Source organism: Durio zibethinus, chromosome 18 (genome assembly GCF_047325235.1).
Source record: "Durio zibethinus cultivar Kanyao isolate XHJ-2024 chromosome 18, ASM4732523v1, whole genome shotgun sequence".
Lineage (NCBI taxonomy): Eukaryota > Viridiplantae > Streptophyta > Magnoliopsida > Malvales > Malvaceae > Durio > Durio zibethinus.
Genome location: NC_143179.1, coordinates 10,934,926 through 10,947,953, shown reverse-complemented (window position 1 = coordinate 10,947,953; position 13,028 = coordinate 10,934,926). Strand labels below are relative to the sequence as shown.

General features: G+C 29.7%; 1 protein-coding gene across 1 annotated transcript; it reads left to right on the top strand.

Annotated features, from left to right (window-relative positions):
- Window positions 1-385: 385 nt before the first annotated feature.
- Window positions 386-12,724, top strand: LOC111300494 (uncharacterized). Its single transcript, XM_089746823.1, has 2 exons — window positions 386-1,814; window positions 11,857-12,724. Exon 1 carries the CDS (start codon window positions 937-939, stop codon window positions 1,759-1,761), a length of 825 nt encoding a protein of 274 aa, XP_089602949.1. The 5' UTR covers window positions 386-936; the 3' UTR covers window positions 1,762-1,814; window positions 11,857-12,724.
- The last annotated feature ends 304 nt before the right edge of the window (window positions 12,725-13,028 follow it).

The window sequence follows — 13,028 nt, the reverse complement described above, 5'->3', positions numbered from 1 at the left end:
CAATTAAATAATTAATTATTATATTATAATTAATGAATAATTAACTAATAAATTAATATATAACTAAATAACTAAATTTATATATAATATAAATTAAATGCAAAATCTTAAGATTTGACCGTTAAGCCAAGATTTTATTAAAAAAAAAGAAAATTTAGAGGTTAGTGGATGAGTATAAAATATTAAAATTTGTATATTTATATTATATTTTATATAAAAATTATAAATTATAATTTATGTTAATGTGAAAATATAAAATATATTTTTTATTTTATTAAATTTATATGTAATTATTTTTAAAATTTAAAATTATAATATTTTATATTATTTATTTATATTTTATGTCGAATTATTTTATTATATTTTAAATTATCAGCTAGTAGAATTTAATTAATGTCGGTAGTTGTTAGGTAACGTGCACGAGGAAAATGGGCGAGTAGAAGAAAGTAAGACCTGAAACTGTAGAAACCGAATTGAGAGGTCGAAAGCTAATGAACAAAGACCACGTGTGCACTTTCTCGGACCTCCCCTCTAAAAGCTGTTTGTTCTCTTTTCCACTCATTCAACGGTTAAAAACTCCGCTCTCGGAAATTGCCCACCTGTCCCATCTCTTTCGGCAATGCTGTACACAGCCATCTTATCATTGGTCCTCATCGTGGGCCCAACTTCAACACTCAATCACACCAGATTCGCCCCCTTCGCTTTTCACCTGGGCCCATCCTTAAATTTTCAACCAATCAAATCCCTCCACTTTTCTTATGTTGACGTAGCCACGTGTTAGTTCTCCGTTGATTTGGCACTATGATTATCGCATCCCATTGAAAAAACCCTTAAAAAAACTGAACCTTTGAGAGTGGAAAAGATTGAGATTTTGAAGAGCGAAGAAAAGAAGATTGAAGAGAAACTCTGGTTTTTCCGTTGGTGATCAATCCTATAATGCTAAGATTCCGGCCGATAGCTCCAAAACCGGCGGCCGGAGAGTCAGGTTCCGGTGGGGTTCAGTTTGATAACAAGAACTTGTTGCTTTTACAGCCCAGATCTAAAAGAAAGTACGTTAGGTTTCGAAAGAATAATTTCAAGAGAAAGAAAAGATCATCATCAGATCATGAACAAGATTCAAGGAATCCTGAAAAGATTGTTACTTTGCAGTTATTACCAGAGAAAACCGAAGCAAATGGATCGACTAACAATCAAATCGGTGCAGTTTTGGAGGAAAATAATCAAGATCTACCTTCGTTGTTTAACTTGAACTTCAACAACCTCTGGATTGATCATATTGGACATGTCGAGGAACCTGATAGGACAGTGATGGTAAGTCAAAAGAGGAGGGTAACGGTGGTGGAGTCGTGGGTGACGGTGGAGTGCGTGACAGATACCTGCATGGAAGGGAGAGAGCTAGGGAGTACGGACGTGGAAAGGATGAAGAATATGGATGCTGAAACGTGTCCATGCTTTATATCAGACGGTTTGAATAGGGTTCAGTGGGTTAACGAGGCGTACAAGAGGTTGTTGACGGTAAGGGAAGGGAATGAAGGGCTGCTGTCACCACCGCAGATGATGGTTTGGCTTGTGATTAAACAAGAGTTGCCTAGGTTTTGCACTGCATTTTCATGCAATGTAAGGTTGCAGTTCACGTGGCAGAAGGAGAAGTGTTCGAGAATGTTGCCGTGTGATGTCTGGAAAATGGATGGTGGTGGTGGTGGTGGTGGTGGTTTTGCATGGCGGCTGGACGTCGAGGCAGCTCTCAGTCTCGGCCGCTAAGGAAAATGGAGAAAATAAAGAGAAAAAATGAAGCAAATTAGTAGAATAATCAGGTAACGTGAACTCCTTTTTTACTAATTAAGTAATAATTATAAAAATGAAAACTGCTCCTTCACTAAGCTTTCAATTGACAAAATAATCATTATCTAATAAATTTTGATAATAGAGTTAAAATTTTTATATTATATTATTATTTTGTATTTTAAAATTTTAAATTTATCATGAAACTCCTTTTGCCTCCTTTAGTCTTGAAAAAATATTGGTTTGAAAATTACTGTGAAGCCACTGTTGGTAGTTTAGAATATGGTACATCTCACATTGGATAGAAAGATTTAATTATTGATGAATAAAATTAATTTTTGTATTAATTTTATTCATATTTTAAATAATTATGATTAAACAGAAATAATTATCATATAACAAATGATCATAACTATTTAAATATAAATAGATTGTTATTCATAAAGGTCATGATTATATAGAAAGTCATAACTATCTGAATAAAAGTTTATATCTGTTCATTCATTATAAATAAATCTTTCGGTATAATCATTTTCACTACTTCTGATTTAAAGAGTTTTAAGGTTTTGTTATATCCTATAGGCATAATTGCCTTTAAGATAGTGTTATTCACACCTCAAAGTTATATTTTCTTTTTTCTTACTATTTTTGCTTGTCTTAAATTTACTAACAATTTAAAGACAATTATGGATATTGCATCTACTATTATCCCTACTACTGCTATGGATTTGGAATCAAGCATGAAAGTTTATTTTCAAAATCAAGATGTAATCAGACTTAATCGTTTTAATAGATCAAACTAAACTAGGTGGAAGGACAAAATAATTTTTCTATTGACAACATTGAAGATGTTTTATGTACTTGATCCAAATTTGAAACCAATTCCAAAACCAACTCTTGAAGATTCTGATACTATTAAGGCAACAAGAAGCAAGCGTGAAGAAGATGAACTAGTTTGTCGAGGTTATATTCTGAATTCATTATCTGACCGTCTATATGACCTATACAGAAATATGAAAATATCAAAAGATATATGAATTGCTCTTGAGCACAAATACATGAACGAACAGAAAGGTACGGATAAGTTTTTGGCTTTGAAATACTTTGAATTTTCAATAACTGATGATAAACCAATCATGGACCAAGTGCACGAGTTACAAATTCTAGTCTCTAAGTTAAGTGAGCTGGAAATTAAGATTCCTGATTCACTTCAAGTTGGAGCTATTTTTTCAAAACTTTCTCCTTCATGGAATGGATATAGGAAATACTTTCACTAGTGAAGAATTTCAAACTCACATACAGATTGAAGCAGAAAATCGTGTAAGAGATGCACTCTTTCTTGGAGGTTCCAATGTGAATTACGTGAGTAGACAAAATTTTGAAAAAACTCACAAGTCTTTTGGTAAATTTCAAAATAATTTTAAAGTTAAGAAGAATGGATTTAAGAAGTCCAAATTTAACAAGAACAAAATATGTTTCCATTGTGGAAAAAAAATATATTTGATTAAAGATTGCAGATTTAAAAACACTGAAATTAAAATTGGTTCTAGTTCTAAAAGCAAGGCAAATCTGGTTGAGCAAGAAATTAATGAACTTGTTGCAATGGTGACTGACATGCAAATTGAAAAGATCACCGAAGTTCATATGGCTACTACAAATAAGTCATCTGATTTATGGTTAGATTCTGATGCAACAATTCATGTTTGCAACAATAAAAAGCAATTCAAAACTTATAAAGAATGCAAGAAACCAGAAAACATCATTATGAGAAATCATGCTCCTGCCAAAGTGATTGAAAAAGGAACGGTTGAATTGAAATTCACCTCAGGGCAGAAACTAACTCTAAATTAATGTTTTTCATGTTTCTGATATTAGAAAGAACCTTGTATCTATAAATCTATTATGTAAAAAAGGTTTTAAGATTCTACTAGAGTCTGATAAAGTTATAATCTCTAAAAATGGTGTATTCATTGGAAAATGATATTCTAATGATGGTATGTTTAAACTAAGTATTAATGAAATAAATAATGTTTCTACTTATATTGTTGAGCATTTTTTTCTTTATGGCATGCTAGATTAGGACATTTAAATTATCATTATATGAATTATATGACTAAGCATGGTTATATAACATACCAGAAAAATTATGACATTAAATGTAAAATCTGTGTCAAAGCAAAAATGACTAAGAAACCTTTTTTTAAAGCTGAAAGAAATAGAGAATTATTAGAACTTATACATTCTGATATTTGTGAGCTAAATGGTTTATTAACAAGTGGAGAAAAAAGGTATTTTATAACATTTATAGATGATAGTTCTCGTTATACTTTTGTGTATCTAATTAAAATAAAAGATGAAGCCTTTGATAAATTCAAAGAATATAAATCAGTTGTTGAAAATTAAAAGGAGAAGAAAATCAAAATTATTCAAACAGATAGGGGTGGCGAATATTTTTCAGATTCATTTTCTCTTTTTTGTGAAGATAATGAAATTATTTATCAAAGGACAACAACAAAATGGTTTAGCCGAAAAAAAAAATATAACGTTGGTTGATATGGTAAATAGTATGTTGTTAAATACTAAATTACATTTGAATCTTTGGGGAGAGGCACTTTTAACAGTATGCCACATACATAATAGAATTCTTTCAAAGAAATTTTTAAAGACACCATATGAACTTTGGAATCATGGCAGAAAATCAAATTTGGATTATTTTAAAGTGTGGGGGTGCATTGCCTTTTATAAAATACATCATCCTCATAAATCAAAATTAGGACCTAGAGGTATTAAAAGTATTTTTGTTGGTTATGCACAGAATTTAAAAGCATATAGACTTCTTGATTTAAATACTAATGTTATTGTTGAATCTATTCATGTAAAATTTTTTGAAAATAAGTTTATATGTGATACCAAAATTATATGGAGAAACAAATTGAAATGATTTCTACGAATAAAAATAAAAGAAAAGAAAGTAATGGTTCTGTTGAAATTAGAATGAGCAAAAGAGTTAGAAAAGATAATCTTTTGCTTTCTGATTTTGTTTTTTCAGATTCTATAGTATTCTTAGTAGAAGAGAATAGAACCAAAGTGCTTAAGAAAACATCAATTCTACTAAATGTAGATGAAGACTCTAAAACATTTAATGAAGCTATGACTTCAAGCGATGTTACTTTTTGGAAAAAAGCTATTAATGATGAAATTGACTCAATCATGTCCAATAATACATAGGTCTTGGTAGACTTACCTCCAGGTTCTAAACTTATAGGATGTAAATGGGTGTTTAGAAAGAAATATAATACAGATGGTTCTATACAAACCTTTAAAATAAGATTAGTTGCAAAAGGTTTTAAACAAAAAGAAGGCATAGATTATTTTGATACATATACTCCAGTAGCTAGAATAACATCCATTAGAGTTCTTGTAGCTTTGGCTTTCATTCATAAACTGCATGTGCATTAAATGGATGTTAAAACAGCCTTTTTAAATGGTGACTTAAAGGAAGAAATATATATGAACCAACCAGAAAGTTTTATTCTTCCAGGTAATGAGAATAAAGTTTGTAAATTAATTAAATCACTTTATGGGCTAAAGCAAGCTCCTAAACAATAGCATAAAAAGTTTGATTCAATCATAGTAACCAATGGTTTCAAACATAATGGAACAGATAAGTGCATTTACTTAAAATTTACTAAAGACTATGGAGTTATAATATGTCTTTATGTGGATGATATGTTAATTTTTTGTACTAATATGATTGGCATAAATGAAACCAAAAGGTATCTGATTTCTAATTTCAAAATGAAAGATTTAAATGAAGTTGATACCATTTTGAGAATTAAAGTTAAGAGATATAATAAGGGTTTCATTCTTAATCAAAATTATTATATTGAGAAATTGTTTAATAAGTTTAAGTATCTCAATATAAAAGAAACCAATACTCTATATGATACAAGTATAAAATTAACAAAAAATTAAGATAATGTAATTGCACAACTTGAATATACTAGTGCTATTGGAAGTATTATGTATGCTAGGCATTGTATTAGGCCAGATATAGCTTTTGCTATTTACAAGTTATCGAGATATACAAGTAAGCCTAGTATAAGTCATTGAAAAGTCATAGAAAGAATTCTAAGTTATCTTAAAAGAACTAAAATTTTGGCTTATTTTATTCTGGAGATCCGACTATTTTGAAAGGATATTCAGATGCAAGTTGGATCACTAGTATAAGTGATAATAAATCTACTTCAGGATGGATGTTTACCTTTGAAAGTGGTGCAATTAGTTGGGCATCCAAGAAACAAACTTGCATTTCACATTCAACTATGGAATCTAAATTTATAGCTTTAGCTGCAACAGGCAAGGAAGCTGAATGACTAAGAAATTTATTAAAAGATATAGAGTTGTGACCACAACTAATGACAACCATTTTTTTGTACTATGATAGTGAAGCTACTATGTCTAGAGCTTATAGTGAAATTTATAATGGAAAATCTAGACATATTAGTCTAAGACATGATTATATCAGAGAATTGATAAAAAAAAATGGGGTAATTACCATCATATATGTTAAATCTGCTAAAAACTTAGCAGATCCTCTTACCAAAGCGCTACCTAAAAATTTGGTAAGAAACACCATAAGTGGAATAGGTTTAAAATTCCTTTTAGACACCAATAATGAGAACCTAACTTTGAATTAGTAACATCTAATTGCAAAGTCTAATAGGTAATAACAAATTATTGTTATGTGTCTATAAACACTAGTCAACCCATTCTATATATTTGGAATACTAGTGTAAGCCATTGCGTAAATGGAGGATGAGATTGAACTCTTAATAGAGTTAATAATTAAATGTTTATAGCAATGAAGACATAAATAAAAAAACTACACCTATATAAATATAGAAGTGATGCCGCTTCAATAAGAAAATTAGAAATTTTCTTGTAAATGTTTATGAATAAGGATAAGCATATGGTCATAATAGTGCTAAAGCGATTATAAACCTTTGATAGAATATTAAATAAATATTATGTGTGTTATATCTTCAATTTTAACACTAGGAGTTGAGGTTTAATTTGCAAATATCATTAACTTTATTAGAATTCTAAGATATATACGCTAATTAAAGGTTTAAATCGAAAAATACCTTATTGTATTCATAATATTTATCTGTGTGAAAGGTTAAAGATTAAGCACCAATATTTCAAATTAGTAGGGGATTGTTGGTAGTTTAGAATGTGGTGCATCCCACATTAGATAGAAAGATTTAATTATTGATGAATAAAATTAATTTTTGTAATTAATTTTATTCATATTTTAAATAACTATGATTGAACAAAAATAATTATCATATGACAAATGGTCATAATTATTTAAATATAAATATATTATTATTCATAAAGGTCATGATTATATAAAAGGTCATAACTATCTGAATAGAAGTTTATATCTGTTTATTCATTATAAATCAATATTTCAGTATAACCATTTTCACTACTTTTGATTTAGAGAATTTTAAGGCTTTGTTGTATCATATAGACATAATTGCCATTAAGATATTGTTATTCACGCACCAAAGCCATATTTTCTTCTTTCTTACTATTTCTATTTTTCTCAAATTTACTAACAGCCACTTCACCTTGGGCCTAGACTAGGATCTAAGACAAGTAAAGTTAATATAATTAAAGTATTAAAAGAGCTAAGAAAACCATCTACTAAACTTAAATATCTAAATATTCAAAGCTAAAAATTGTCTACGTCACAACCATTTCAAAGCAAATTATGCAATAAGGGCTGAAAACACACGCACATTGCCATATAGGTTCACATAGCCATAGCTCTGTATAAAACTCTCACTCCCACTCTTTGTCACTTCAAAACTAACTGCTACTACACTATCTCTAATTTAGTTGAAGTTCAATGATTAAAGATATTCAAGACAATATAATAAATGTGGGTTTCATCCTAGAGAATTGGATATATATATATATATGAAGTGAAACACTTCAATTCATGGGAACAAAGGATGATAGTCATTCTTTGATGCTAGGAATTGATGTTGAAAATGTGAAAATTAACTGCAAATAAAAAAATTCACAAAAAAGATAATTCATAAAAATTTGAATAATAATAGAATATGATTATTGGATTAAAAGAGATAAAAGTTTATTATCAAGACTATAAATTAAAGGATACAAAAATACCATATTAAGAATTCTAATCAAGGATGCAAAATAATAAAAGTTCATCACTCTAAAAAATTCACCTAAGAAATACAGAACTTGTAAAACAATCTAAAATATTACTTAAGGATAAAGAAAACTCTATTTTCCTTCTACTAAAGAATAATAGAAAATATATAGGCTAAGAACATCCATCCAAGCATGAAAATTTTCATATTGCATTGCTAGAATTATGCATAAAATCAAGGGATTTGCGTGTGAACTCATTTATTCATACATATTATATAATAATGAATATGATCATAATTCTATCCATATTCATGCTCTTCTTCTTTAGCTAGTGTCAACATAATCTTCTTATTTTAGTCCACCTTATTTTTACATTTATTTAGTAGATTTGGACCAAGGATAAGCTCATCTTATTTTTAGATAAGTCTGTCTTAGTTTTAGCTCAAATTATATAATGTACAAACATTCTGATATCAATCTCTTCTGGTTGAAAAAGACTTGTCCTCAAGTTTGAACTAGTATTCTCATCATAGTATAGTGATAAATCAGTAACATTGAAGGTGAAAGATAATTCATAAATGTCGAAAAGCTCTATCTTGTAAGCATTATTCCCAATACGTTGGAGAATTCTAAATGGACCATTTATTTCAGGTTGTAATTGTCAAACTTTCCTTATGAAAATCTTTCTTTGTGCAAGTGTTCCATAGCAAATCATGTTCTTTGAACTTTACATGTCTTTGATCGATGATTATTGTCTTTATATATTTTTTATTTTTTTTGTAAAATTTTATTTTGAACCTGTTCATAAAATATTTTGATACTCTTAGCTCTTTCCTCTAAATAATTAAAATGCTAGTTAGCATAAAGTTGAATTAAATCCAAAAGATAGATTGCATTATTACCAAGAATAATTTCAAAAGAGCTACAACCAATGGTTTGACTTAGTGAATGACTGTAGACAAACTTCACCTGTAGTAAAATAATTTTCCATTGTTTTAGTTTTTTTTTTGTATAACTTCTTAAGAAAATTTTTACATTGTTAAGTAGAACAGCTCATGGGATATGGTCTATGCAATGTTGAATATACTTCATTGATGGTAGACCAACTGGTAAGTCCTCTTGAATAATATCTTGAAATTTTACCAATAATGATTGTATCACTGCAAGGGGCTCATCACTATCTTTATTCTCCTCAATCAACATTAATGCATACATAGTACTGCTCATTTTAATTTTTTTCTATAATTGGCCTTGATAAATAAGCTGTTTCCTTCCCCTTTGGGTGGTTTGGACATCACCATGGACTTGTTAGGGCTTAAGATGATTTTGCATCTATTTTTCACAAATGTGTAAGTGTTACGGTAACTATCAATAACCCTTCTATCATAATGGCAAGCATTTATTGGAGTTACATCATACCATACTTCATCTTTGTATTACTTTCCTATAAAAAAAAGAGCCAAACACCTCTTGCTAACCTTGATTTCATTCTCTTTCTGTAGCCAAAATAGCTTATATGGTTAAAGGTGATTCACTGCCTTGAGGTCTAATTTTTGCACCATAAAGGTAGAAACAACATTTTTAAAACTTTTCACTATCAATTAAAACATCACATACTTTCTCATAGATAGTACACCGAGTGTGAAACATGTTTTTATGCAACCAATCTTTTTTCTTAGCTGATGTAGTACTCAAGCTGCATTGTTTGACTAAGGATACTTCACAATCGTCATAGGTTGCCTTATCTTCCTCTTTAAGGTTTTGATCTTTTTCAACCAACTCTTTTTTATTTTCCTTCAAGTCTTCCTCTACTAAAATCACAATCTTTCTATTTGAGCATTCTGAGGTAATATGTCTAAGCCCTTGATATTTAAAACACCTTTTGGTTTGTGTACTAGATTGAGGCTTGCTTTCTCGAGACCCAAATTTTAAGTTGCTATCACGGGCTTTCTTTTGTTATCTCTCTACCTTAACGGCAAGCTTGCATATATAATTGAAAGTCTAATAGGGTTATAGTTGCACCATATTAGCTATCTCAATCTTCACTCTTCGAAGATGTCGGGTAATAGTCTATTATTTTTTTTATTAATTCATATTTTAACATAAGATGATCAAACTCAGTCATATATTCTTTCACTAATAGATTTATTTACTTCAAATTATAGAGCCTAACAAAGACATCTTGTCAAAAGTTATATGAAAAATACTTTCTTTTTAACTCTTTTTTCATCTTCTCTCAAGTTATAATTTTTCTTCCATCTTTTCTTTCTTTTTGCTTCTTCAAATTTTTTCACCAAAAAAATGTATGCTTTTTAAGTTTGCTGGCCACTAGCTTTACCTTACAATTTTTAAGGGCATCATGGTATCAAATATGTGTTCCACCGTGTGTAGCTAATCTAAAAATTCTTCAGGTTGCATATTTTTCTCAAACTCAGGAATCTCTATTTTTGGATTGAATATGCTAGGTTGAAGTTAGTTTCTACATAGATAGTTTCTGACTTATCGTGGGTGAGACAGGATGCTATCATCAGAATAACTATTATTTTCATAGTATGGATTGGTTTCTCCATCATCTTCTTTGTTTCTCTTTCGTTGCCTCTTTACTTTCTCTCTTTCTTTTTGTATATGCAGCTGATATTATAGTTGAAGGATCTATTATCGCATCTCCTTTATGAGGGTATACATTGGGTCAACATTGGTAGTTGTTACAACGTCAGTATTGGCTCTAACCTTTTTTACTGATGCTTGATGATGATGACTTGCTATAGCTCTAATACCAATTTGATATCGAGAATTGATGTTTGATATGTGGAGATTAACTATAAATAGAAAAACTCACAAAAAAGATAACTCACAAGAATTTGAATGATGGTATAATATAATTATTGGATTAAAAGAGATAAAAGTTCACCACCAAAACTAAAAATTAAATGATACAGAAGTATCACTTTAAGATTTTAATCAAGAATACAGAACAATAAAAGTTCAACACTTTAGAAAATTCACCTAAAAGATACAAAATTTGAAGAACAATCTAAAAAATTACTTAAGGATAAAGAAAACTCTATTCTCCTTCTACCAAAGAATAATAGAAAATATATAGGCAAGGAATATCCCTCCAAGCATGATAACTTTTAGATTGCATTGTTAGAATCGTGCATAAAATCAAGGAATTTGCATGTGAATTCATTTACTCATACAGATTACATAATAATGAATCTGACCATAATCCCATCTATATTCATGCTCTTTTTCTCTAGCTAGTATGAATGCAATCTTTCTATTTCAGTTCATCTTATTTCTGCATTTATTTAGTGAATTTGGACCAAAGATAGGCCAATTTTATTTTTCAAATAAGTTTGCCTTAGTCTTAGCCTAAATTGTATGATGTGTAGACACTCTGATGTCATTTTTATGTGCTTATAAATGATGATAAAAGAAGACCATTAGGATGTATTTTTACAGCTGAGGTACTTGTTTAAGTTAATTATTTCTAGAAAAGATTTTTAGGGTTAATTACTACTATGATTATTGTTTTGCATTTAAACGGATTAGTGTATTAATAGAAAAGAAGCTTTAAGTTGCAAGCACATTTAGGCAGTTATTTATTATCATTTTTTTTTTTATGTTTTTTAGAGAAGTTAAGAAATGATGAAGGATACATGTTTTAGTTAACATATAATTAGCCTATGAGGTGTGGGATACGTGCATGATGTTGGACCACTAACAAAACTGACATTATGAATATAGGAAATTAAATCCCTGATTAGGAAGATCAACTAGATACTTATCAAAATGCATGCACGCAAAAACTTAGTATGTCCTTGAATAAGAAGAATAATCAGTCTCTATTTTCTAACAATTTCCCCTTAATATGGTAAGGTTTTTTTCATTGAGGACCGATCGACGTCGAAGGATCAAAAAGAAAGAACTGAATTTGTGCAGTTTACTCCTGGATTAGAGAATTATAGATCAAGGCTAGGTTGAAGCCCCAGATTTTTGGTCTAAACATAAATCAACTTCACCCACCAAATGTTCATGCACGTAAATAGGGTGAAAGATTGAAGATGTGAGGCCTAACTTGTATCTGCTAAACAAGTTTAAAATAGATGTGCTCAAGATGAACATGGATTGAATTAAAAAGACTATGTAGCAGTATGTATAAATCAAGCCTGGTATGTTACTTTTGAGCCCGTTAGAATTAGAAGAACAAATTTCTTCTGCTGCATTTGTATAAGTATGCGTCTCCATCATGGTCAAGCCCTTAGATGTTATATCAAACAATATCTAAAATGTAATATTCTGGGTTGGGTGAGTCACCTTGCCTGGTTATATATATAAAATCATGAAAGATCTCAGTTTCTTTGTGTTTGTAATATGGAATAAATTCAAATTTTATGTTACCCATAGGATTCACTTGGCATGTCATGAAATCCAACCATTATTTGGTGGACCAAGTTTAAAGATATTTTCTACGTCCTAAAATAATATAAGAGGATAATCACAAAGGTTACCCTAATTGTCAAAGAGAGAAGTTGCCTTTTTTGCCAATCAAGATTTGATTCCCAGAGCACTCCAAGAATAATATTACAAATGCATTTAGTCGATACGAAAGGATATATGCTCTTAAAATCAGGAAGATTTGATCCTATCATATACTATACAGTGACGGATCCATCTTAGTGGGAGGGTGTCCATTGACGCTTCTAAAATTGAAAAATAACAAGATTCAAAAAAAAATTTCACTAAACATCCTCAAAATTTCTCGACACCCCCAAAATTGGAAAAAAGATTGAAAATTTTTTTTTCGGGATATCATAAAATTAGTAAATCTATCAATAATATTATATATATATGTATTATAAGTAGATACCCCAAAAAAAACTCTAGATCCACCACTACTACCGTATATAGTCCCAACAACCCTAAGAAAATGATCATCATCTTGTACTGAGAATTGTATAAGTATTTTTTACAAGAGTATTATTTAAATAGATGTACTGAATTAGTGAATGGAGTTGAGGTCATAATAATATTTACAATCAATTGATATG